This window comes from Mus caroli, unplaced genomic scaffold, assembly GCF_978045245.1.
Source record: "Mus caroli unplaced genomic scaffold, Mus_caroli_1 scaffold_4, whole genome shotgun sequence".
NCBI lineage: Eukaryota > Metazoa > Chordata > Mammalia > Rodentia > Muridae > Mus > Mus caroli.
The window spans coordinates 92,781,936-92,809,561 of NW_028227259.1; the positions used below are offsets into that span (position 1 = coordinate 92,781,936).

The 27,626-nt window shown below is 41.5% G+C and overlaps 1 protein-coding gene across 6 annotated transcripts in view; it reads left to right on the forward strand.

Moving 5' to 3' along the window:
* The window catches only part of Slc4a4 (solute carrier family 4 member 4), a 416,646-nt gene that overhangs the window by 254,283 nt on the left and 134,737 nt on the right, over positions 1 to 27,626 (forward strand). For all 6 annotated transcript variants that reach the window (XM_085836838.1, XM_085836839.1, XM_085836841.1 and 3 more), the window contains one exon: positions 14,129 to 14,205. In XM_085836838.1, the coding sequence (XP_085692964.1) occupies positions 14,129 to 14,205 (77 nt within the window). The remainder of the gene's footprint in view (positions 1 to 14,128; positions 14,206 to 27,626) is intronic.

Consider the following 27,626-nt stretch of genomic DNA (forward strand, 5'->3'; position numbering starts at 1 on the left):
AATCTTTAACCAGCATAACCCAGTGAAGCATTCTCCAGGCCACTGCTGTGTCTGGGTTTTATTTTTGTGTGATGCTCTTTTGCCAACCACCTTATCCTCATCCATGCTACTAGGTAGGAACCACAGTCAGTCAGTGTCAGATGCTGAGTCAAATCCCACTATCTCCTTGCAGAAGATGTCAGTAAGAGCCATTAAAGGACTTTCTGTACCTGAGTCTGGGGATGAGGTTCAGTGTGTAGAGCATTTGCTTATCATCCGTGAAGTTCTGGGTTCCATCCCTGTACCACATATAATGTAGTGTGCCAATGAATGCCTATAATTCTAACACTTATTGGGAGGCAGGAAGATCAGAAGTTTGACTTTATCCTTGGATACACAATGAGGCTAGCCTGAGCAGACTGAGACCTCATTGCCACAACTAAAAACAAACCAACAAACAAAAACAAACCAATCCCTAAAGAACTTTGTAAACCTACAATGAGTTGTATGGAAGAAAGTTAGGTTCATCTGTGTAGACTCCCTTCCTCTTTCCTCTTGTTCTCTCCTGTCCCCTCCTGCCTCCTCCCTCTCCTCTCCTCTCCCCTCCCCTCCCCTCCCCTCCCCTCCCCTTCTTCCTTTCCTTCTTTTCTTTTTATTGGGGATTAAATCTAAGCCTTATACATGCTTGGCAACTATTCTACCCCTGAACTAGATTCCTCCACACCTTTCATTTTTATTTTGAGGAAAAGTCTCATTATGTTGCATAGGCTGGCCTTGAATATGCTCTGTGGCCCAATGAGACCTCAAACATGTGATCTTCCTGCCCTAGCCTTTTGAATAGCTAGGTTTAAAGACATGTACTCCCAGTCTGAGGTATGTGTGGGTTTCCTTAACGGATAACTACTGATAACCTTTGCCCTCAGCGAGGCATCTAGGGCTTTGATGGAAGCTGTCTATCACGTAGAAGTTTTCTCTGTAGTCACACAGTCGGCCTGATGTGACTCTACATCTCCTGTATGGTGAGTGATGGATCATACAGGTTCCTTCAGTGCTTCAGGCCCTCAGTGCTCATTTTCTGATGACTAAGACAGCTTCAACTCCCACCTCTGGAAGTGAACCAGAGGACAACTTCCTTGTTCTTTGCTCTCATCTCCTAAGACTGGAAAAATCTAAATGATGAGTTGATACCCAACCCCTACCGTGGCCATTCCTTGAGGTCAGTGAGGATCACAGACAGAAAACAAAACTACCAATTATTGAATACTTGTGCAAGATACTAACTCATGTGTCTCTTTGTGTATTGCCTATAGCAGTCTTATCATGAGTTATTGTTCCGTTCTCTAATCTTTTCTTATGCTAACTTTGTTTTCTTTCCATCTTACCATGCTGATATATCTGTAAAACTTTTTTTCTGAATGTGTTCAGTAGGCTTATCCTGGAGAAGTGAAGTGTGAATCACCATTCAAACTCTTCACCTAGCTCTCCCCACCTCTGACCCAGTTAAAATGATACTGGTCAGTGAACATCAGGCATGGATGGGTCATGCAGTGAACTATTCATATACCTTTAGAGCTTCTTAAAATTAGATATATAGATATGACTTAGAAGTAGGACACTTCCAACTGAGAGGAGCAAGCAGCTTGGTGACAATTTTGCTTTGCAAATAGAAAATCCTGGCGTTTACCTAGCATAGTCAAGGCCCTGGGCACAATCTCTAGTTCCATGTGCACACATGCATACATGCACAGAGAAGTAAGGAAATAATACTAGACCTACATTTGTTGAGACCAGAATTCCCCAAGTTATCTCTGGAATCACTGAAGGCTATGGGTTGTCATACCTTTGGACCCTAGCTGTCATTTCTATTGAAGGCAAGTATATGGACATGTGCATATCACAGGTTTGTTTCTTATCTTCATCCTGTTAGATTTCAGGCACTTTAATCTTGAAAGCCTCTAGGACCATGTGAGCCTGAATGCATTTGTGTCTTCTGTCCCCCACTCCTAGCATTGGTGTGTGTGTGTGTGTGTGTGTGTGTTTGATTTGTATTGATTGGTTGTGCCCTGAGATCAGTTAAACAGAATGCAGTCTGAAAGGCACGGGGAGAAAGTACATGTGGCAGCCACTATCAGTGTTTTTCCTAGGTTTTGTGATTCACGGACCAGAGAAGAAAGCTTGGACCCAGAGAATGTGTGCTAACATTCTGTCATTCTTTGTGTACACCCATCTTTCTCTCTACATATGCTCAGTCACTGTATCCACACTTCACTATTTATTTGGTCTCAGATATCGGATTATGAAAGTGGCTTGCCTTACACACCTATACATACTTCTCAGCTCTAAGGGATTTTGCTGACTACTGATACACATTAGAATTATTGACAATCCAGACAGAGCTGGCAGGAAAATATCCCTAGCTGCGACTTTTTAAAATATTATGTAAATAGTATTTCATGGAGGATGTTAAACTATTTAAAATATAATTCTTTTTCCTATAAAATGTTCAGTCTCCATGTTTGATTTAATTCAGTGAGATTTCCTAAAGTTGGCCAGTAGTCAGTGTTCCTACTGGCTCTCATGATATGAGCTCATTTAATAAAACTTACATAAAATATGCTTAGGATACACTCTTACTAATGTATTATGTCAAAATCTTATTAAATTGAAATATACAGAAAGACCTCTTCTTTCTCCTCTTCTTGAATTTGCTTTTGAGGGATCTTTCACTGTGTAGCCCAGGCTGGCCTTGAACTTACAGCTCTTCTGCCTCAACCTCCCAAGTGGTGTTTTTGCAGGCACACTCTCATACCAGCATCAAACACACTTTGAGTGAAGAGCTAACAGCTCTCTTTTATCTTCCTACTTCCCAGGGCTGTCTTTGTAACAAATATTTAGTGGCTTTTCCTTTGTCTTCTTCCTTTTTCATGGCCATCTTCATGTCTCTATATGATTTTCAATTGTACATATTGTCTGTTAATATACTCCACAGAGGGGAAATATTATTTGTATACTTCCTTCTTCCAATTAGACTATTATTATTTTTAGTTCCATTATAAATGACTCTTATAATTTGGAGTAAAATCCTCACACTTCGGTTTCTTTATGTAGCAAGATTGATAGAATGATTTGACTTCTTGTCAAGGACAGTGACATCCATGTTCTCCCTCTTCCCTCTCCTCGCTGCTGATGTGACTGGACTCTGTCATGGCTCCTCTACATTCCGATGTCAATCCTAATCACACCTATGTTCCTATCTCTCTTCATCCAATGCTGTGCCTTCTGTCAGCTGAATGCAATGCTGAGAATCCCTAAACAGAATTCATATTATGGCTATGTTAATATAGTTCACGCTAAGGTTTCGATGGGCTCTGTAAGAATGCTTTTTGAGAATATTTATTTTAAGCTGTGGCTTTAAAGTGAATTTTTAAAAAGTCAGTTTTCTTCAGTGTGTGTGTGTGTGTACATGGGAGAGGTGTGCATACAGTGTGCATGTGAAGGTCAGAGGACAACTTTGTGGGGTTGGTTCTCTTCTTCCTTCCACACTTGTATGGGTGCTGAGCACTGAACTCAGGTTTCAAGGCTCATGTAGCCTTTAGCCAGAGACAGCCTACAAACCTTTACACTGACTTAAAAAAAGAAAAAAGTACATTATTATACTGTTAAGCTCATATCCCAAAGATATTAATAACCTGCAGGATGGTTTGGTAGCACCTTTGGGCAGGTTGTTCCCTTTTTGATCTCCTGTCCTGTCTCCATCCCCCCCCCCCCACTATAGTTGTCAGTTGTTGCCTGGGCCTGCTGCATGGTGGATAGTCGGTTGCTGACTGACTTGTCTTGCTGTCTTGAGTAGAGATGATTGGTCCCTTTTTTTTTTTTAAAGTTTATTTCCTCATTTTGTTAAATTATACTACCAGGAAATATTAACACTTTTGGAACATTTAGCCCCAGATTTCCTTTATCATTTTTTCCTCGTCAATTTATGATTTGGAAAGACTAGAATTTTTTCTTTTTTCAGGAGCCTGATATTATCTTCTTCATGAAGCACTCACTTCTGATGCTTAAGAAACCCCAGCAGTTGATTCTAGGTAGGGAAAGGACGGTGTTCCCTTCAGTTCTGCTGTAAAGTTTTATGAGAATTCATCTGTAGAGGAGACTATTTTCTACTATTGTCTTTTTCAGCTGGTGTGTGTGTGTGTGTGTGTGTGTGTGTGTGTGTGTGATCTGAAGAGGCTCTCCCACTAGCTTGGCTTATTATTGATAATGGCCTTTCCATCTTTATCCTTGTTCTGGTTTAATCACATTTCCTATAATTGCATTTTGATATTATTGACTCCATCTTCTCTGTCTCTGATCTTTTCTTTATATGCTCTGGCTTTGTTCTCCATCTTGCCCTTTGCAAGATTTCTTATTCTTTTCTAACTCATGTTGAGGGATCTTTTTGTGTGTGTTTATATGAATGTTATATGATGTTTAAAGCAATTTTTTAAAATTCTAAACCTTTTCTTTAATCTCTTTTTTAGAGCATTTTTGACTCTGTTATAGATATAAAATAATTTTAGATCTCTATAAACTATTACAAATTTTTATTTTAAGTTTTCTAAATTAAATGTTTTTCTAAATTTTTGGTTTATTTTTATTCATGGAGTATATTAAAGTTTTGAATTTTCTATTAAAATTTAAATAATAATTTTAAAAATAGAATCTCAATATAGTCCATGTAGCTTTGACCTTACTGTGTAGCTAAGGATTACCCCACACGTGGAAATTCAAGCATGAGCAGACATCAGGCTTCCATTGTCCATTCATTTAGAGTGGACAGGAAGTCTTGTCCCAAGTCTTCTGTAAGTTCTGGAATTCAGAGGGCTTTGCTCTGAGGCCCAAGTCCTGAACTACTTAGCAAGGAGCATTCATTCAAGGGTAGATGCACTGGCTGCTGCTGAGTATTCTGCCCACTAAGATGGAGTTCAGGGTAGGCATCGGACATCTCCCAACCCATCCCTTTCAGCTTGCCTCTTGCATCTTGCTTCTGAGGGGCTCTACTTGGACTGTTTGGTGTCTACTTCCTCAGAGATGTCCAGGATGTCTTTGTGACTCCGTGTCCCTCTTTGAATACTTGATGTTGCCATTTTGACATAGCATGAATGGTGTCAGCTTTAACACACTGGCTGCTTTCCTTCTTGGAGCATTTTTGAAGTCTTTTGTCTGTGTTGTTCTTTCTCCACTTCTTCTCATGGATCTAGCTGTAAACTTCTTCTCCTAGTGTTTAAAAAAAAAAAAACTATGAAGGATGAAAAGAAACCCATTCATTTAAGACGTCAACTCAGTCTGCCATCTTGAATTGGTAGTCTTCTTAAACATTTTAATATTAGACATTTCCCCAGAACATAGAATTCCTCTGATAATCAAAAAGGTGACGTTTTACTCTATTGTGGATCTAAGTATCTATCTGCATGGAAGAGAAAAGGGCACACTTACGGAGGTAACCAGTGTGGACAATCCTCTCCTGAAAGGCGGGGCTACAGGAGCCCGGTGAACTTCTTCTCTACCTTGGCTTAGGAGAATTTAGAGGAAATTACGTTGAGTCAGAGCCTGTATGAAAGGAGGCAGTGATCTGGTGATTATATCGACCTAGTCTGCCCTCTCTGTGTACCCTTTGCCCAGCTAGCACAGGCTTGCTGGAGGTTTTCTTTCTGTTTTTGTGAGATTTGAAGGTTGTTGTGCCTACTTTTATCAGTATTTTTGGATGGATCCAATTTCGTTGGCCCATTGCTTCACACTATACGTGAATATGGGCCTTGACCATATGTGTACACATAGCTATGTATGGATATTTGCATGTGAGGCACACACAGATTTTTGCAATAACAACTGCTGTGGCCACAAGGACTGCAAATGCCACAGAGCAAAATGCCACAAAGCATTTGTAGCAGGTTTCCTATTTTGGGTATTATCTAATTGTGTCAGCTTCTCATTACTTTGTCACCCGAGTAATTTTTTTTAATTAGGTATTTTCTTTTTTTTTTCCAATTTTTATTAGGTATTTTCTTCATTTACATTTCAAATGCTATCCCAAAAGTCCCCCAAACCCTCCCCCAACCCTGATCCCTTACCCACCCACTCCCACTTCTTGGCCCTGGTGTTCCCCTGTACTGGGGCATATAAAGTTTGTAAGACCAAGGGGTTTCTCTTCCCAATGATGGCCGAATAGGCCATCTTCTGCTACATATGCAGCTAGAAACACGAGCTCTGGGGGTACTGGTTAGTTCATATTGTTGTTCCACCTATAGGGTTGCAGACCTCTTCGGCTCCTTGGGTACTTTCTCTAGCTCCTCCATTGGGGGCCCTGTGTTCCATCCAATAGATGACAATGAGGATCCACTTTTGTATTTGCCAGGCACTGGCATAGCCTCACAGCTAAATCAGGGTCCTTTCAGCAAAATCTTGCTGGCATATGCAATAGTGTCTGGGTTTGGTGGCTGATTATGGGATGGATCCCTGGGTGGTGTAGTCTCTGGATGGTCCATCCTTTCTTCTTAGCTCCAAACTTTGTCTCTGTAACTCCTTCCATGGGTGTTTTGTTCCCTATTCTAAGGAGGAATGAAGTATTCACACTTTGGTCTTCGTTCTTATTGATTTTCTTGTGTTTTGCAAATTGTATCTTGGGTATTCTAAGTTTCTGGACTAATATCCACTTATCAGTGAGTGCATATCAAGTGACTTCTTTTGTGATTGGGTTACCTCACTAAGGATGATATCCTCCAGATACATCCATTTGTCCAAGAATTTCATAAATCGATTGTTTTTCATAGCTGAGTAGTACTCCATTGTGTAAATGTACCACACTTTTTGTATCCATTCTTCTGTTGAGGGACATCTGGGTTCTTTCCAGCTTCTGGTTATTATAAATAAGGCTGCTATGAACATAGTGGAGCATGTGTCCTTATTACCAGTTGGAATATCTTCTGGGTATATGCCCAGGAGAGTTATTGCTGGATCTTCCGGTAGTACTATGTCCAATTTTCTGAGGAACCGCCAGACTGATTTCCAGAGTCATTGTACAAGCTTCCAATCCCACCAACAATGGAGGAGTGTTCCTCTTCCTCCACATCCTCACCAGCATCTGCTGTCACTTGAATTTTTGATTTTAGCCATTCTGACTGGAGTGAGGTGGAATCCGAGTAATGGTTTTATGGTGTGTGTGTGTGTGTGTGTGTGTGTGTGTGTGTGTGTGAGAGAGAGAGAGAGAGAGAGAGAGAGAGAGAGAGTAGAGGGAGGGAGGGGAGGTAGGGAGGGGAGGGGGGAGGGAGATAGTCAGACAAAATTTTAAATACTTAAAACATTACTTTAGATCACAGTAAAATTGAAACACTCATCACCATTATTAGAACGTAAGTCATCATGGATGAAAGGACTTTTGCTCTTTCTGGTTGTTTATTTGACTTTGAAATGTCTGGCATTGGACCCAGGGAAAACTCACAAGTAGTCAGAATATCAAAGCAGGAAAACCCAGAGTGCAGGAGTTGGGCTTAAACAGATCAGCCACAGGGGCTGGTAGCAGAGATACGAAGGAAGGAGTGGAGAGTGGTCTATTAAAGAGCAAGACTTTGTGGTGCTGGTGTGTCTGACACTGGCACCTGACCTCTGTGTATAGCCAGCTCTCCATACAAAGGCATTGCCTTTCCTTGCTCCATACATTAAGAATGAATGACTTCAGCTTTTGGCCGAACTTCACTCTTACTTTGATAGTTATGTGAGTCTTTTGATGTCTTCTTCTTTCTATCAAACTTACCACACCTTCACATTAGTCTCGTGGTTTGAGTCACTTCAGGTGCTCTGGCTTTTCTCTGCCCCAGGCTCTCTTGACTTTTAACTGAACTCCCCACACCTGCCTTTTCCCTCACATCCTTGATTTTCCCTGGCAGGTTTCTCTCCAATCTTACTGCTTCTGAATCCTGTTGTGCTACCAGCAGACTGACTTTGGCCACCTTGGTGCTATCTTTCTGCCCTGTGGCTTCTGAGCCCATTACACATTACTTCCTTGTTTACTTCCAGCTTTCCATGTCTAAGGGCTCCTGAGAGTGCATGCAGTGAATGGCTTCCCCCAGAAGACATGGATTTAGCACAGTTGCCTTGATAGTATTTCTAAATGGAGGTCAAACAACCCACTCATTATTTTACAAAAATATTTATGAAGTGAAATCATGCTTTGGGCTAGACCTGTGAACAAGACAGTATAAGAGTCTTGGCTTTGGTCTTAAAATTTATGTTAAATCACAAACAATAAAATTGGATTAAAAAAGAGTTGAAAAACAAAATGATCAAATATATCAAAATTGATCCTTCTTAGTTATGAAATTCCTTCAAAGAGCTCCAAATGACTGGTAATAGTTTTGACTTTCCTTTGTCAAATATTTACAGTCTACAGATTTCTACATTTTATGTGAAGAGTGAGGCCTGGGAATGGAGGTCTCAGAGACCATTTTTATTTTTTTTTTAATTCTCTCTTTCTGGATAACTTGCTGTCATAGAAAACAAGACCATTTCTTTTAGGCTTTCTCAGTCTATGTCATTATACGGATATTTCTCTTTATTCCGTGGTTGAAATGGAAAGCTATTACAAATGTAGTAACTTTGGTGTAGGAAACTAAGGCCAGAGCATTGGTTGCATGCACAGTATGGAGTTTTACAACTAGAGTGTGACTGTGAAGGAGGGCATCCAGAAGTATGTACTTTTATTGTTTTACAATCATATTGCTAATTCTTTTCGTATTTTGTCTGTTTTGTTGGGGAGAAAAGGGTTTTATTTGGCTTCACTTCCATATCCCTGTTCATCACTGAAGGAAGTCAGGACAAGGCAGGACCTGCTTACTGGCTTGCTACCTTATAGAGTCCACAACCAGCCGCCCAAGGATGGCCTCACCCACAGTGGACTGAGCCCTCTCCCACTGGTCACTAGTCAAGAAAATGCTTTGCAGCTGTGTCTTACCTGTGGAGGCATTTTCTCAGTTGAGGCTTCCCCTTGTCTGATGACTCCAGCTTGTGTCCAGTTGACTTACATATTCAATGTCACCATGTTTCACTCTTTCTCCTTGTTAGACGTGATGAAGATTATGTCCTGATCCAAATACTACAGAGGCAGGTTTTCTTTTCTGGGGAGGTAGGATTCATAGAGGACCAAGTTTAAATTATGGCATTACCCTTTGCCATGTGGTCATGAACTTACCATCCTGGAAGTTCACGTGTGTATACAATCGAGTGGTACAAATGATACATACATGAGTATTCCAGCATTGATATGAAAATTACGATGTTTGATTCCTGCTCTGTAGGAAGTTGTGGGTCCATACCCATGCAGAGCACACTAACTAGCTGAGCTTGGGAGATGACCATCTCTAAAAGAATGAACAAGATCAAAGGAGGGGAGCATCATCAGGCCTGCCCCATCAAGGCACTGAGCTCTTGGGTCTGAGCACATGGTAGTACAGATATGACATCGTGGTGGGAATTGTGGCAGTGTGCATACCTCCTACAAAGACTTTTTCCAAAGGTCAAATTTCCTTTTACTCACCTAACACCCTAAATGGTTTCCCTAATGTTGGTATTCTGTCTAAACTCCACCCCCACATTTCCTGGCAGCAGTCAGGTAAGCTTCTCCCCACAGTTACCTAGCAACAGCCAGGTAGACTTGGCCCAGTTTAAAAGGGGCTGCTTGGCCCCTCCTCTCTTTCTTACCCTCTTGCCTCTTGCCCCTTGTGTCCCCTCGCTCCCATTCCCTTTTCTCCTCTCTCCATGTGATCATAGCTGGCCTCTACTTCTCTACTCTTCCCTTCTCTCTGCCTTTCTCAGCCTCTGCTACCCTCCTAATTCCCCTCCCCATGCCCTGAATAAACTATTCTATACTATACTGGTGTGTGTCTGGTCCCTCAGGGGAAAGGGATGCCTAGCCATGGGCCCGCTGGGGCACCCTCTTCTCCTACACCCTGGTAGAACATATTCTTACAGCTCTTTCTCTTTTTATGATCACAACACCTACTTCCCAGTAATTCTAAAGGCTGGGGACCAAACTATAGGGCTTTAAAAAAATAAACTAAGTTTTTCTGTGGCCCGGGGCAGTGAAAATCAGATTCATACCTCTGAATTTTTGATAAATTCAGGAATTTATGATTACCTAGATTTATTTATATGTCTCTTATAGTATATAAGCTACCTTCCTTATTTACTTTCAAAACTGTTTATTTATTTATAGTGCAGGAAAACACACAAGCACTGATCTAGGGTTCCAACCATTACTGTTTATTTGGAGACCTCACAAGATTGCTCAGGTTGGCTTTAAATTTGAAATTCTGCTTCAGCCTGTGGAGTAGCTAGGATTACAGGTATTACAGGTACAAGCTCAGGAGCTTGTGGGGTTTTGCTTGTTTGTTTTTTATGATGAAATTGTTTCATTACTCATGTGAATAAATAATCCAGTCTGGTTCCTGGGCTATGAAGTCCTTGTTTTAGCTTGTCCTTTGTGCTGTATTAGCTTTCTATGTACGTATGAGGTAAGGTGGGGGTTAATCTCTTGTTGCATTATATAAACATTTGCATTTTATGCACACATTTATATATTTCCCTATACCATGCATTTCTTCACCTCTTTTTAATGTATCCAATAAATATAATTGCAAAGGACTTTAAAAATTGCTACACATATACTAAAGAATAACAGCGATTTTCAAACAGTACAGAGTGTAATTAATTTTTATAGAAACAGTATGTACCTGCCAAATGGGTACTTTGAAAAATGAAACCATTTTCGACTGTGTGAAAAGGCTTGGGAATGTGATTCTCCACCACTTTCTTTTCCTTATAGCCAGAAAACGGTGATATGGAAATTAATTATGACTGTGAACCCAAGGCTGCTTCTTCTCTTTTCAAAACATCACACATTAGAAGCAGCATTTCCTTTGGGCCAAGAACAATCCCAAGACATTTGCATGTCCTGGATTTTAGCTGGAAAGAGGATTTGAATGGAGTCTTGAGTAAGTTACCACCGGTCCTCAAAGGCGGTAGCTCAAGGATGTGCTTCTGTGCTAACTATTGGTGCAAAAAGGGGGTAGCTTTTTCTAATTCCCTTGCTTGCTCAGTATTGCAGTGTAATGAGCTTATATTACAGGCTCCAACTCTAAATACAGAGCACTGATTTATTCTGACAACATGTCCTATCGAATATCTGTTGCAAAATGTACACAATACTTCATTGTTAGGGGCCCGTTGTGTAACAGCTTCCTGGGTTTGTTAAAATCCACACACAGATTTCTGGTACCCACATCCAGTCTAATTTGTAATCTCTTTTGGCTCTTGCCCTGTCTTCTTTGGTTTTGGTAATATGTTTCTGTGGTCAATGCGAATTTCCAAAACAAAGTTATTTACTGACTTGGTTGTATAGGTGAGGAATCAGAAGAAAAGCCAAATATTCTTTGTGCGTGTGTGTGTGTGTAGTGAAGGTGCTAATTTAATGCTTTTCTTGAGATAGGCAAGGTGACGGTGGTGGCTTGCAACAGGGCAAGTTGCCAGAATGATAGTTCTCACTTGACCCTCTCAGATGTGCCATCAGCTCAGATTCCCGGTAGCACACACTGCCTGCCAAGATGAGTTTTTGTGTTGAGTGGTGGTTCTCCATTTTTACCACACTCCAGTGCTACTTGGAAGAAGGTTAGATAAAACTCCTATTTCCTTTGTCCCATGCCCAGAGTTTGGTTAGTGCTTGGGTGGGGTGAGCATCAGAATTTGGGTTCTAATGAGTAGTGCTGCTGTGATGTGGATATTACTGGTCCTGGGTCTTCACTTTGGTTACCATGGAGACAGAGTACCAGGAAGCATTTGGTTGACTGCAGGTGTTGGGGGAGTGAGGTTGCTGCATTTGATAGGGAAAGAGATAGGAAAAGATTAAACAACTTCAGGCATCTTACCTAGTGTCCTAGGTTTGTTGGCCTTGGAGCTGTTACAATATGTGTTATAAAACTGAGCATTCGGAGTAGTTATTTTTATTACTAGAAATTAAATGAAGTTTAGGAAGGGCAGTGGATTTTATTGTTAACACCAGCCTTCTCTTCCTTCTCTGGTTCCTGCATCCTTCTTCAGATTGTGCCTTTTTCTGGCCCTCTACAAAGAACGACTAGAGATTAGCCACAGGATAGGTGAAGCAATTAGACTGGATTTGTTTCCTTGGCAAGACTGTTATGTCAATCAAGTATACCATTATATTAAAAGCCCATTGTTTTGGCTTTTTAACTAGTCAGGCTTTATGTCAAGAAGGACAGTGATGGGTTCAAATATGCCTTACAATGTTTATCCTAGATTTCCAAAGCAAATCCGTTTCGTTAATCTGTTACTCAAGGGATTTAATTTATTTAGTTTTCAAATGATGACATTACTACCGCTTAAATAAAATGAATGTACTAATTAGACATCAGTCTGACCTGCTTATCAATGAAGACTGCACCTAACTTGTGTGTTTGTGATTAGATTGCCCAGCCTCCATTGATTAGGAATGAATGGTTCATATTTCTCATTCAGGAAGAAACTCTCATCCAGGTAGTACGAATGACCAGCTTTAAAAAAAAAAAAAAAGCACAAAGATAAGCCTACCCCCTTCCCCATTAGGTTCTATCTCAGCATTATCTGGGGGTGTTCAAGTCTGTTCCTGGAACCTTTTGAGTCCAGTGGACACTAGAACTTCAGCATGCAGTTCAAAGCATAAAATGCTGCCTTCAACAAGACTCGTGTAATTTTGCTTATGAAACACTTTGTCAGATGTTACTTTTTTTTTTTAAATAATGCCCTGTGCTCAAATTTTCCTAGAATAAAACACTCTGCCAGGTAAAGGATTTAAGAGATCTAGGCCATGCTTACTCAATGAAACGCAGCCGACTGGAAAGTACCCCGTCCTCCTGGCTCAGAACATTAGGTCTTTTCTGATGTTGTGGTTCAAAGAGATTATATTATTTAAAGAGCTGCTGGTACACGGACATTATCTTACCAGATGCAGATTTCCATCTTTTGTAACTTTGTATGTTGGAGTTTCTTTCTGAAGGAATTCATGTCTCTGAGGATTGGTTTCAAGCCAAGAGTAAGCGGTGCTTGAACTCAGTGCTTTTCAACCTTCGCCCTCTTGCTGGGAAGACTTGCCTGAGTCAGATCATTGAGGATTAGTAAGAAATGCATTGCTCAGCACCGTGCAAGGGCTGGGTCAAGCACCTTGGCTTTGAAGAGTTACTCTTTTGCTTCATAAGCCTAGAAATGTCAGGTCCCACTGCAAAATGGAAGCCCAGGATCCTGTTGATTACCACAGTCTCCCCGAAGTTTTCCAGCCTGCTGCTCTTCTGGACATCCCTTCTGTTGTGTCTAACAGTGTCTGGAATAGTTGGATAGATTATTCCAGTGGTTTTGACCTCTTGCTGTTGTTGGAAGATTGGTGCTATGTCATATGTCCTGTACAGTTCATCCTTCTACTTGAAGAAGTCTGGCATGTCACAGAGGAAAAGGTCGTGTTGATTTTAGCCTGCTGGTAGGAATAATGGTCAGGGAGCCCATGACAAGACTACTTTGAAGCAAAGACTGGGGATTCTGGGCCAGATACCCACAAGGGGAACTATTTGTGACCAAATGTCTATTGGGCAGAGGAGTACAGGTAGCTTTTCTGGGTGATCAGAAGGAGTAGTATGCTTGGAAGGGTAGCTGAGGCCAAGGGTAGAGGGTGGCCAGGCATGTACCCAGGACTGGCTCTGTTGCAGATAGGTAGGAACTGTGTCTGTGGGTAAAAAGCAATGCAAAGGGGGTCAGTAGACTAGATGTGTGTAAAACACAGTGAAATAATTAAAAGCAGCTAGAAAACAGGATTTGTACTTCCTGGTTTAGATGTTTCATGATTTATGTTAACACGAGACATAAGCAGGTGATAAGACGAAGTATTTGGGATTTTAAATACTTTCCACTTAGCTATGTTATAATCCAGCCTGGGTTCAGGAGAACTCTCTGGAAGGTAATGTGTTTAAAAGGCTCTTCTCCATTCTCATTCTCATCTCCCGGTGTTTAGAATAAGCTCGACCAAAGCCTGTACCCTTGAGAAGAAGTCTCTGATCAGAGTTCACTTATGTTTTTCCAGGCAGCCCAGCCATGGCCCACAGGAATCTGACATCCTCCAGTCTCAATGACATTTCTGATAAACCAGAGAAGGATCAGGTAAGCAGAGACTTCCTTTTTTGGGGGTTTAAGACTGGCCATGTATCTAAGGGATGCTGGGTTGGCTTAGAGAGAGTGGTTGTCACCACTAAAATGGACCACCATTACGTGAGGAAGGGAGTTTGATCTTTTTCTAAGGAAGGAAGCAAGCTGTGTGACTCAGAGAAGCAAGTGACTCTTGGCTTTGGCCATGTGGTGCATTCTCCTGTTCCTTTTAGATTACGAGCTGGAATTAGCTGAGTCCGTACATAGTAATAACCTTGGGTTTGTTGTAGAGATTAAATGAGGGTATTCTATGAAAAAGTGTTTTGGTGCACTATGAAAGGCTGGCTGAGTGGTCCTGGTGATTGGCAATTTGGGGGAGGGGATGTTCATCAAGTAAAGGTAATGTTAATGTCACATCAGTTCCCTGTGTGTGACCACGTATCATAAGCATCCATTCATAATGAAGAGCAGAGAGTTTAAATGGCTGCTGTTTTTTCTTTTGAAAAAGAGTATGGTGAAAACTGAGTCATTTTCTTAGTTGGCTGGATGTCTACAGAGATATTATATTTCAACAACATAATATATTGATACTTCCTGATGAGAAAAAAAATCTCAAGACTTCAAAGAAATGAAAGTTCCATGTTTTAAGGCAACAAAGGGCTGTTTGGTAGCATGGTCTCTGTGCACCCATGGCGATGATCTGAGTTCAGTCCCCAGGACCCACATGAAAAACAAAACAGCTAAGTGCTGCTAAGTACACTTGTAATCCTACGGCTGGGGAGGTAGAGACAGGGGGATCCCTGGGATTTGCTGGACAGCCAGTCCAGTAAGATCAGTGAGTTCCAGGTACAGTGAGAGGCACTGTCTCAAAATGAAATAGTGAGTGATTGATGAAAACATCCAGCATCAACCTTTGATCTTTACACATATGCTTACACACACACACACACACACACAAATACACACATGCATATATACACCTACATATACACATATACACATACATATACACACACATATATACATACATACTCATACATAATATACAGATACACAAACATACACATACACACACATATACACACATGCATATGTACACATACACATGCATATACACATTCACAAACACACATAAACATACACATCCATACATACACACACACACACACATATACACACATACATATACGCATATATACACATATACACACACATTCTTCCCCCCCATACATTGAAAAAGTTCACAAATGTTGTAGACACACAAACCTCTGGACATACACACATATATACACATATACACACACATTCTTCCCCCATACATTGAAAAAAATTCACAAATGTAGACACACAAACCTCTGGATATACACACTCATACACACATATATACACACATATATACACATATATGCACACATTCTTCCCCCATTCACAAATGGTGTAGACACACAAACCTCTGGACATACACACTCATACACACATCCTTCCTCCATACATGCATATATTCACAAATACTGTAGCTCTGAACATGCATACACACACACACACACACACACACACACACACACACAATACTCTGACTGAGTTACAGGATAAGTATTAGGGGACATAATTGAGAAAATATGGTTTGATATTTGTTTCAAAACTAGGTATGTAACGGGCCCAGCTTCCCCCCTGTCAAGTGGAAAAAATAGTACTTGATGTATATGTCAGGAAACCAAACATCTGGTTTTTGCTCTTATAAGCTCCTCTTGTGTCCTTTGCTATAACACAGTACACAATTCCAGTTGGCTTCATGCTTAGCACACTAATGCTATCGTCCCCATGGCCTTATTCTTTATCTCTGTCTCCTTAAGTAGGGTAGCTTTGGTAAATTTTTTTTCATACTTTGCTATTTTTTCTACAAAAAGTAATAAATATTTAGGACAGTGTTCTTTTTAAACTGGCAGTCCTTATAGTAATGACAGAGTTTTATAGGCCTTGGTGAAATCTCCAAAGTACAGGAAAGGTAAAATTACTCTCTTATGTATGAAATGGCTTCTTGGAGTCGTTCAACCTTCTCATCAACACTTCCTTAAAAGGCCTTCAGACCCAGATATAGCTGTCTCTTGTGAGGCTATGCTGGGGCCTAGCAAACACAGAAGTGGATGCTCACAGTCAGCTATGGGATGGATCACACGGCCCCCAATGGAGGAGCTAGAGAAAGTACCCAAGGAGCTAAAGGGGTCTGCAACCCTATAGTTGGAACAACATTATGAACTTACCAGTACCCCGGAGCTCTTGTCTCTAGCTGCATATGTATCAAAGGATGGCCTAGTCGGCCATCAGTGGAAAGAGAGGCCCATCGGTCTTGCAAACTTTATATGCCTCAGTACAGGGGAACACCAGGGCCAAGAAGTGGGAGTGGGGAGGGGGAGTGGAGTGGGGGGGAGGGTATGGGGGGATAGCATTGGAAATGTAAATGAAGAAAATACCTAATTTTTTTTAAAAAAAAAAAGGCCTTCATTTGCCCAGACCTGATTTCTAGCAGAACCTTTGCAGATGCTCTTCTTCCCATTTCCTGTCAGTTCGCCATGCTCTCTGTGTCATTTCCCTCCTTTTCCCTGTGGATTAGATGCATAATAGGTTTCTAGCAAGTAGAGTTTGACATTTCCCCAAGATCGCGTGTCTTTCTTATATTTATCTGCTGGTGTTTCTGGGAGAGGCCTCTCCATCAGGACTGATGACCCCCTCCATGTGACCTTGATATTCACTCTTGACTCCTTGGGCCTCTCTCAAACCCTGACTTGGTTAGTTTTTCTGCCTTCTTCTGTCTCTTCTGGACATGGTCAGAGATCAGAATATTTGATCGTTAATGTGTTGGTAAGTATACACCTGTGATGGAACTTGGACCCTTAGAATTTTCTTCAAAGCTCCATTGAGCTTTTACTGATGAGTGCTAATTATTCGTGCCCTCTGACAGGGGACTTGAACTTAGATAAGGCCACAGTAATTAGGGTTAAGCATATATGTTTGATACATTTTAAAATAAGTCTTCTTTTATTGGGGACAACCATCTAGGCAGAAGTTTGTGAACAGGCAGCTGGCAACTGTTGGCTGGGTGAAATTTCTTACTTTGTTGGGTCTCTTCAAACCTGGGCCTATGTAGAGGAAGTTCCATAGCTAGAGTACAAAGAGAGTTACATCAAAATTTGCTTCAAGGATCTGAATACATTGGTGCATCATCAGCTTTGGTTGCTTATTTTTATATAAAATGTATGTGGATCCGGTTCTTGAAATCAACCTTCTTTTCCTCGCAGCAGCTTCTCATTGTAGCTGAGGGTGATGTTAAGGTGATGACCAAAGACGAAGCTCAGAGGTTTTACTCATTCTGTTTTCAAAGTTAGCAAATGCAAGCCAGTGGGTATATCTTGAGAGAAATTATCCGCCCAAACATAGCTGCTACTGAGCCAGTTAATCAGTGAGGTCTTTCTCCTGAAAGCACTTCTGTTGCCTGCTTCCTTCCAGAGGCTGGGAGAGGAGCTTAAAGTGACCCACAGTCTTGCCTTCCCTCTGACATGAAGGAGAAGGATGGGGTAGGAGCAAGTTAATGCCTCACATGCAAAAGCGCTTGAAGCCTTTTAAGGCAAAAGAAAATCAGACTTGCAAGTAGATGAAGCTATGGTAACCCCAGGTTTTATTTCTGTAACCTGTTTTAATACCATGAACCTAGTTTTTTTTTTTCTTCCCCTTTCTTTCTTTTTTAACCTATTTTTCCTCTGGCTGGGTGGGGGAAACAGGTTGCCAGGCAGGAATTTGTTTTGAAGAAAGCTTTTATAATTAATTAGCCAATGTCCTGGGAGTGAGTTTGGCAGTGAAGTCAAACTCGTCCCGGGTGCTTTTCCAAGTCGGCCTCCCAAACGTCCATCCAACTGCTGCGGAAGTTTCAGATTGAATGATGGTTCTGACTGGATACACTCTGAACAGTTGTGACCTTGCCTCATGGCTCCCGGCAGCTATAGGACTTCCTACTACACAAAAAGACGGGCTTTATGTTCGGTGTACCGAAGAGGAACAGATTGGCTCTTCCTGACAGCCGCGGGATGACACAATCTGAGGGCATATTTTAAATGAGATTCTGTTTGGGGAAAGCAGAAGAAACAAATCTGTGGGCTGCACTTTTTCTTCCTCGCTCTGCCAAGCCCCATGCACTCAGAATTTCAGTAGTGGCTGCCCGATAGAAAAATAGCTCAAAACAGTTAAGAGCAGCAGAGAAGCATAGCCCCAGTGGAGCGATCCAGTGCCCCAGCCGCATCCCTGCTTGAATGTGATGTTTATTAAGCAGAAAAACACCTGCGAGGAGTACGTTAACAAATACATCTGGAACACATAGACTTGTGCATCTAAATACATAATCTGGTTCTCTTTTCTTTCTTTCTTTCTTTCTTTCTTTCTTTCTTTCTTTCTTTCTTTCTTTCTTTCTTTCTTTCTTTCTTCCTTTCTCTCTCTCTCTCTCTCTCCCTCCCTCCCTCCCTCCCTCCCTCCCCCTCCCTCCCTCCCTCTCTCTCTCTCTCTCTCTCTCTCTCTCTCTCTCTCTCTCTCTTTCTCTCCCTCTCTCTCTCTTTCTTTCTTTTTTAGTTGTTGCTCTGGAATGTTCTTTTGTAGGAGCCAGCTAATTTTCCAAGTTGTCTTTTCGTGGCCTTCTGTATTCCTTTGTTCCTTCTCTGATCTTTGAGAGATGGAGCTGCAGGAGAGATGCGATGCAGAAGCAAGGCTTGGCTATTGATTTCCATGATGAAGTGGGAAGACAGACAGTAGTTTGCTGTTCTCCTTCCTAGCACCAGGGATCATATCTAGGGTTTGGTACCCAAGGTACAAGTCTGCAAGCACTGAGCTACATCTGCAGCGCTAATATGCGATCCTCATCATTATCTTGTTCGATTTAAGTCTCAGCGATGCTTATTATAGCTTTATAGGGCTTGACTCCCCACGCCGAGAATGGTGCGGTAGTATCTAACACTTGCAGGTTCAATGTTAGGGGTAAATTGCATCCTATAGGTCCACAGTGCATGCAGTAGAGATTGAAGCACTTTGCAGTGTCCAAGGAATACAAGGAAGGGTCATGTGACCTTGTAACAGCTTATCTGGTTACCTCATTGTTTAACAGCATTATCAGACAAAGTATTACATAGATCTCCTGGAGGAATTTGATCTGGGATTCGTGTTCTCAAAGTATAGCAGGATTATTTTAAGCATTATCTACTGTCTACTATCTTTAAATATCCTTGGAAGCCTTGATTTTTATTTTTGAAGTGGTGTTGGTCATTTATAGAAATAAGTATCTTGTCAGAAAGCAAGTGGATAAACTATTAAATCATGTCTGAATTTGAAATTGCTGTCTTGGCGACTATCAGATGGAATCTAGAAGGGCAGAGTCTATGGCTGGCTGACCGACAGTCTTATTATTCTACACACACAATGCAGAATTGACTGGAACTAGCTTAGCTGCAGGGGAAGTTTTCATGGCTTCAGAGCAGAATCTCCATCCTAGGGCCAGGATACAGGTTCTTTCATATTCACAGAGGTAGACCTGCAGCAAGGCAGTGCCTTCTCTTCTCTGTGGTTCTGTTGATTATGGGTGGCCTGACTTCACTCCGTGGAGGAAGTTGGAGTAAGGACTTTTCTGAGGTTAGAATCTTGTCTTTCAAGTGCTCTCAGGGACCTTTGGGGCACTGCTATGTCAGGAGAGCTCCAAACACAGTGACATCTGTGAAAACTAAGAACAAAGGCATGTTGTCAGTCCTTAGATGTTCTCAGTCTCTACAGATTGGGTCTCAGTCATGAACTTCCTCTTGGTTCCTTCAGAGGTGTGTGTGTGTGTGTGTGTGTGTGTGTGTGTGTGTGTGTGTGTTTACTTTTGTTTTATTTTCCAACACATTTTAGTTAAAATAGAATTGCATAATTTCTCCCTTCTCATTCCTCTCTCCCCTCTCAGGACTCACTCCTAACTCTCAAACAGATAGCCTATTTTTCTTTATAATTGTTTCACACACACACACACACACACACACACACACACACACACACACACACACACACACTGTTACTTATAAAAATACAATCATCGGATGAGTCCATTTTTATTATTTGTATGTATATGGTTCCAGGCTGATCACTGTATTGTATTACCAATAAGGGGGCTCATTTCTGAGGGGAGGCTAATTCTTCCTCTACTAGCAGTCACTAGTTACCTCTTGTCCTCTGGGTAGGGGTGGGACCCTGTGAGACTCCTCCCCTTCTGCATAAGCATGTATATTGATGTTGCCATTGTTTCTGGTCTTGTTTATGCAGCCATTTCTAAGAGAGACTGTTTCACAGCAGATGTCCTGGTGTTCTGAGTCTTAGAGTGTTTTCATTCCTTCTTCTGGATTATTTCTTGAGCCATAGATGCAGGAGCTGTGATATAGACATTTCTGTCGGGGATGAGCTCTCCATGCTCTTATCCCCTCTACTGTTTCCAGTTGTGGTTTTCTGTGATGGTCTCTGTTTGATTTGAGAAGAAGCTTCTTAGATGCAGGGCAGTAGCTACACTCACCTCTTGGTCTAAGGACACAATGTAGAGTGTTGTAAGGAAGGATGCAGCTCTGGAAAGGGGGCAGTGTGGGTTCGGTCCTACGGTGCATGACCTCACCAGCCTAGGAAATTGGCTAGGTTCCTAGTATCAGGCATGACTGCCGAGGTCAGGATGGGGGGTGTTGAGGGGTGAATAGTAAGATACAAGTGATACAAAGTGCAAAATGAAAAAGTAGGGAGGGGAGGGGGCTCCAACTGAGGATGGGTGAGGGAGAAGGAGGGCTGAGGGGCAGATAATACTAAGGTTGTTGGATAAAGCCTTAAGGAATCATACTATTTTACATATTTACTAAATGTTATAGACAGTGTGTGTGTGTGTGAGTATATGTTTGTTTGTCTGTGTGTGTCTTAAAGGAAGTTATGCCACTTGGGGTGACATGCTTTCCCCAATAATAATATATTAACAAAGCCCTCAGTTTCAGGCACAAGAAACTTCATTTAGAATGGTTGGTCGGCATAATGACTCCCCAAATAATATAATCTATTGGTATAGCGCTTGCTTGCCTCTCAGAGGTAGAAGGCAAGTCCCTTGTATTAGTTAGGTTCTCTAGAGGAACAGAACTGATAGAATGAATACACATGTATGTATGTGTGCATGGTGGCATGTATGTGGTTATTTATTCGAGGGTATATAGGCTGTGGCCCAGCTGGTTCAACAATCACTAACTCCCAATGGAAAGGCTAAGAAGCCAGTACATGTTTCATCAGTGAGGCTTGTTCTCGAAGAAGTATGTTTCTAATAACAGTGAAGGAATGCCTCAGCGGCACAAGAGACGAACTTGCCTATGAGGGCAAGCAGGGGAAAAGCAAAACTTCCTGCTTCCATGTCTTTGGAGGCTGCTACCAGAAGGTATAGCCCAGGTTCAGAGTGGTTTTCTCACTTCCAGTGACCCATATTTAGGGCGAGTCTTCTCTCTAAAGGGTACCCTCAAGAAAATCTCTTTCAGAGTACCTAGCTACTTGGACTGTAATGGATTCCAGATGTAGCCACACCCCTACTGCTAAAGATGCCAAACACTTAAGACACAGGACCTGGATGCTTTTGAGTTGTATCTAACCTGAAAGCTATGGTGTAGCTTCCATGGTACCAGAAAATCCTCTGTAAACTGCAGTGGCAGGGGAAGAGTTAAACACCCCCAAGAAGAGACAGCACCTATACACCACAACAGTGTTCAGCCCACCAAGATAGCCATGCATGGGCCATTGGAGATACTCACATATGGTCACCAACCGCTGTCTAATCAGCTGTATGTTTTTGATGAGCATGTGGGTGGCCACGTGACCCTTATCCTTAGGCTCCTTTTGAATAGCATCAGCTTGCAGTGAGACAGTTAACAGTGCTGACACCTGTCATCCTCCTCTTTTACACTAGGACTTGGACTTAATGTGACTTCGTTTCCTAGGTCTCTATTCTCTCCCGTGTTTCAAATGCTTTAACCACTGGTGACTGAGAGAGAGAGTTTGGGTACTGATGTAAGTACAGGGGTAAAGTGTTACCTTAGAAACCAAGAAGCAACAGAGAAGGGGCAGTATGCTAATTTTAGAATCAAGCCATCCATGTGCTAGGATGGTTTGAATGTATTTACTTATGCAGAAATGGTCACTCATACCCCTGACAGTAGATTCTAGGCGTGAGTGAAACTCATTCATCTTTTGAGTCACAGAGCTTCCAAATTTGGGGGTAGGGTTAGGTAACAAGCACTAAAACCCAAGTCAATCAACAAATAGTTTCCTTTCCCACCACAACGAACCTTGCTTGTCCTGACAACAAGATCAGGGAGTATCAGGACTTGGGAAACAAAGGGTCATCAGTGGATTGGATCAAAGGAAGCCTTATCCCGCCCCCCAAGCTGAGAAAAAAGCAAGTCTAGAGGCCTGAGGCAGGAATGAAAAAAAAATATATATATATATATATATATCAGAAAAGATAAATTCAGAGTGAGTGGCTGAGGCCAAGGTACAGGTGTGCTGTGGTAAAGGCGGATGGGAACGCATCAGGGGGACCTTTTCATTTTATTATAAGTGCAAGGAAACACTATTTTTGGCTCTTTACCTGGAGTGTTGCATGTTCTGATTTACATTTTAAAGCACTGGCTGTGGATACTGCAGTAGGATGGAGGAACTTGCCAATGTTCCGATCACCTGGTGCTGTTACTATATAAAGCATTTTGTGAGCGCCTCTGTGTATTAAATTGAATGCACAATAACCCAACGAGGCCAATTTCTTAACACATTAACCATAAATGTGAGAGGTCTTAGTACCAGCAAAGGAAGTTCTTCTGTAGGGCAGAGGAACTGTGGGAAATAGAGTGATTTCCTCATTTAAAGTATTTCCTATGAACTGCTAAGCAATTATTCTACACTAATGAAAGCGTTTAAACATTCCTGTGCACTGTAAGTGGGCATAGCAGGCTATGAGAGACTAGCGAGAGATTTGAATGATTGTATTCACGTTGGCAGTCCTCTCTATGTCCCTGTGACTGAAATCAGCCATGCTACCTGAGTAATGGCACATAACTAATGCTACTAACGCTGTCTATACTGGAGGCTTTGCCAAGGGCCGGACACACAGCAGAGTTATTGTGTTTGGAAAGGAACACTGGAGTGTGCAGGAAAATACGATCGTCTCTGAGTGGTTCTCTGATACAGACTTTCATTTTTTGTTCTCTGTCTCTCTGTCTGCCTGCCTCTTTATCTGTCTCTGTCTCCTCTCTCTTTGTCTCCCCCTTCCTCTGTGTGTGTGTGTGAGTGTGTATGTGTGTGTGTTTGTGTGTGTGTGTGCGCACACGCACATGCACAGACGGCTGATGTACAGTCCAGATGCGCATTTCAGATGTGCAGTCCAGATGTTGACATTGGGTATCTTTCTCAGTTGCTCTCCATCTTCCTTTTTGAGCCTAGAGTTCATCATTGGCTTGGCTAGAATCTGTGATTAGTGAGCTATATGGATTTGTAACTCTGCTCCCCTAGTGCCGGGGTTATTGACACATTGCCACATACAACTTTTATGTGGCTGCTGGGAATCCAAATTACAGGTCCTCATAATTATGTGGATAAACACTTCACTGATAAGCCATCTTCTCAGCACCTTGTGTCATAGTCTAGTCTGAACTTGAACTCTGAATGCTGGGTGCACTACATCCCTGCTTTCTACATTTAATAAGAGTTTGCAGTTGTGGCATGTCTTAAATAATAAACTGGCATTTTGGATATTAGATAGTTCTTGTTTCTCTTGTTCTTTTCAGTTTGCATTATTCTCCCTGTCATGAAGTCCCGATTCCATGATTGTCCTTACAGTATGTTTCAAAGAGTAGTTCAATGTCATTACCTGTGATCTTTTAGGTGTGTTCTCATGTCACAAGTTACCCATATATAGCTAAGTTCTCATCAAGCAAAACAAGTGGAAAATTGTTATAGAGCCAAGAGCAATACCTTATAGACCTTCTAGGCATGATTAAACAGTTTTTTTAAGGCCATGGTAATAAAGCTTTATAATAGTTATTATCTATCTATCTATCTATCTATCTATCTATCTATCTATCTATCTATCTATCTATCTATCTATCCCTCCATCTCTCTATCTATCTATCTCTCTATCTCTCTCTCTCTCTCTCTCTCTATCTATCTATCTATCTATCTATCTATCTATCTATCTATCTATCTATCCCTCCATCTCTCTATCTCTCTATCTATCTCTCTCTCTCTCTCTCTATCTATCTATCTATCTATCTATCTATCTATCTATCTATCTTCACTCTTTACTATTGTAACCCTATTGCCTGTGATTTTTTTTTAAAACCTCACTGTTCCTCAATTAAAAGTATGCAAATTTGCTGTAAAATTGAAGCAACACAAATGTGAACAAATGTGAAATTTTAGCTCTTGAAAATAACAACTGTTAGCCTCTGGACTTTTTGGTTTTATGGATACTTCTGCAGTTACACAAATCCAGTGGAAACTATTGCATTCTTTTTGAAAGTTGTATGGTATACATGAATCCAATTTCAGTCAAGCACTCTATTGATTGAAACCAAGTTGTTATTTCCTTATGAATATAAGTGTGCCTATAAGAAATGGCCTTACTGCAAAGTCCTGCTTTTCTTCATGAGTCTTTATAAAGATATTTTTCTAAGTGCAATTTCTGGGTCATCGTTTATTGACAATCCAATTAGCTTCCCAGAGGAGATACCAATTGTGTTCTAGATCATTAAAGCATGTTTGTAAGCCTCTTCCACTACTAATGTACTGTTTGCTGGTCAGGCCTGAGTCTATCCTTTACCCAACAGCTTAGAGACCAGGTGAAATAGAGACGCTACGTGCTCCTACATGTGCCTCTTAGTTGGCCTTGGGGTTTTCTTGTAGAAGTTTAAATGTAGATATTAAGACTGAGTTTATGTTCTTAGTTTGATTGGATGCCCACTTTGGCTCATTACCTCTGTCCCAAGGCACAGATACCAAAAGCTCAGTGGCTGTAGCCTTGGCCACTTGTGTTTCTGTTGCCTTGGCTGAAGGCACTGCTGTTCTCAGCACAGAGGCAGCTGTAGAAGTTCTCTGGGACTTTGCTTGGCAATCGAGAGATAGCTTCTTCTCAGGAGTCCCTCTTGGTGGGCTGCACCTGGAAGGACATGAAAACCTGCCAGCTGAGCTGGCAAACCTCTTGTCGAGGCACTGTTCTACACATTTGCAGTTTTGCTGTGCCCAGCCTTTCTCTTGTCCCCCACCCTCCTCACTCTCCCTTTCCTCAGGAGAATTTTAAAGAACCCACTGTTGAGACTCTTAGCTTGGTATGGGGATAGGCTTTATCAGGTGCTTTAATGGCAAGCTAGTAGCTGAGTAGGCTACCCCTTACATGCTGGCATCCTTGTGGATTCCGATGCTCCCCTCAAAAAGGAATCACTACAAAGCAGGAGTTTGATGAGGTCATGGCTCCAGAGGGAATTGTTCTGTTCTTTTTCAGGGAGTGGGAGCGTTGAGAGTGTCTTACTGTTTCCATCTCACTTGCCTAACAATCCAGAGGCCAGCTGGTCCCTCACAGGGCTTCCTGACTTTTCCATGTGTTGCCATCAATACTATGGTTTTACTCAAAGAACTGAACTGAAGTAAAAGCCATGCTTCCCTTTCTTTGGCTACCATATTAAACTCCCAGCAGTAATTTCTTTGATAATCTGAGAGCCAGTGGAGCATATGATATAGACATTCCTACATACTTGGTGTTCTGTGCATATATACTAAGAGAACAAAGAGTTACTGAATGATTTCCTTGGTAGCCATTGCAAACTTTTGAGTTTCAAAGCTGGCTGCCCTGTTGATCATTTAGTGTCCTTTTAAAAATTAAATATTAATTAATTAATGTGAGTACACTGTTGCTCTCTTCAGAGACACCAGAAGAGGGAATTTCATCCCATTACAGGGTCTGGGAATTGAACTCATGGCCCCTGGAAGAGCAGTCAGTGCTTTTAACCACTGAGCGATCTCTCCAGCCCAACCATTTAGTAGTTTAATCTGATAGTATTGAGATAACTGTCCCATTCCTAAGAGAGCTGATTGAGTTCCCTTAAAAGAAATCATTTCCATTTGACAGAGGTAGGGTCCTTCGTTACATGGATGCTTTCGATGGTTAATATCAACCTCACTTTACATCTACTGGTGAATTTAAGGTCGTGTGAGATTGACTGTCCCAATGTTAAATTTACTTAACAACAGAGCTGCACTCTGGTCTGCACGCCTGTGCTTGTAATCTGCCATGAACTCACTCTGCCTGTAAGGGTTAGGAGTTGCTTTCAGGACTGAAACCACAGTCAAGTAGACAGGTGTCCAACTGATCACTTCTGGTCTTTGAGGTGCACATCATGCTGAATGAACTAATTACTGAATTAGTATTTTAAAAATTCAAGAGATTCTTAAGCATCTGACAATGTCTAGTTGGACAATTCTACTGTCATGGTGATTAAAAGATGTCATACTCTATGTCGTTATCTTAGATTAGATTGATGGCCATTGGTGAGAAAAGACTCTTATATTTTGATGTGTGTGCCTACATGGTGGTGTGTGTGTATTTATACATGTGTGTGCATGTGCGTTCCCTCATGTATGCACATGTGGAAGCCAAAGGATGACAGAGTATGTCTTCCCTTATTACTCTCCACCGTTGTTTTATAGTCAGGTTATCTTACTAAACTTGATGCTTGCCATTTTGACTAGATTGGCTGGCCAGCAAGCCCTTAGTGTCTGCCTATCTCCATCCCCTCAGCACTGGGGTTAAAGATATTTGACATTTGTCTTTAACCCGGGTGCTGGTGATTCAGTCTCAAGACCTCATGCGTGTACAACAGCACTTTGGTTCCCCACTAAACAATCTTGCCAACCCGATCGTAAGATGATTTTTAAAATGGTGTGATGTGTGGTCTCAGGTAGGGTGATCCATAAAGTTCAGGAAAACAAAGTACCAGAGCAGTCCAGAGCAGGCAATGAAAGACAAAGGGGTGCTTTGGAAGCTCTTGGCCATCCAGAGAACATAAATAATGGTAGACAAGGATGGTGGCCAAATGAGACATTCATCATCAGGGAAGTGGGGGAAACAAGCAAGTTTGCAACTATCTGTTGTTTAACAATGCAAGCAACTGATTTCTCCAACAAATGAAAAATACTGTAGATTTTACTATTCTTTGAATAGTGGTCCCAAATTTTCCAATTCTTATGAAATACATTATTCCGTAGCTGTATCTGTGTAGATAGTGTTCCTGGTCAAATTAACAAAATTAGATGAGATTGACAAGTTAACATGCTATGGACCGCAGTGGACATATACAGACTTACAATCTTAATTT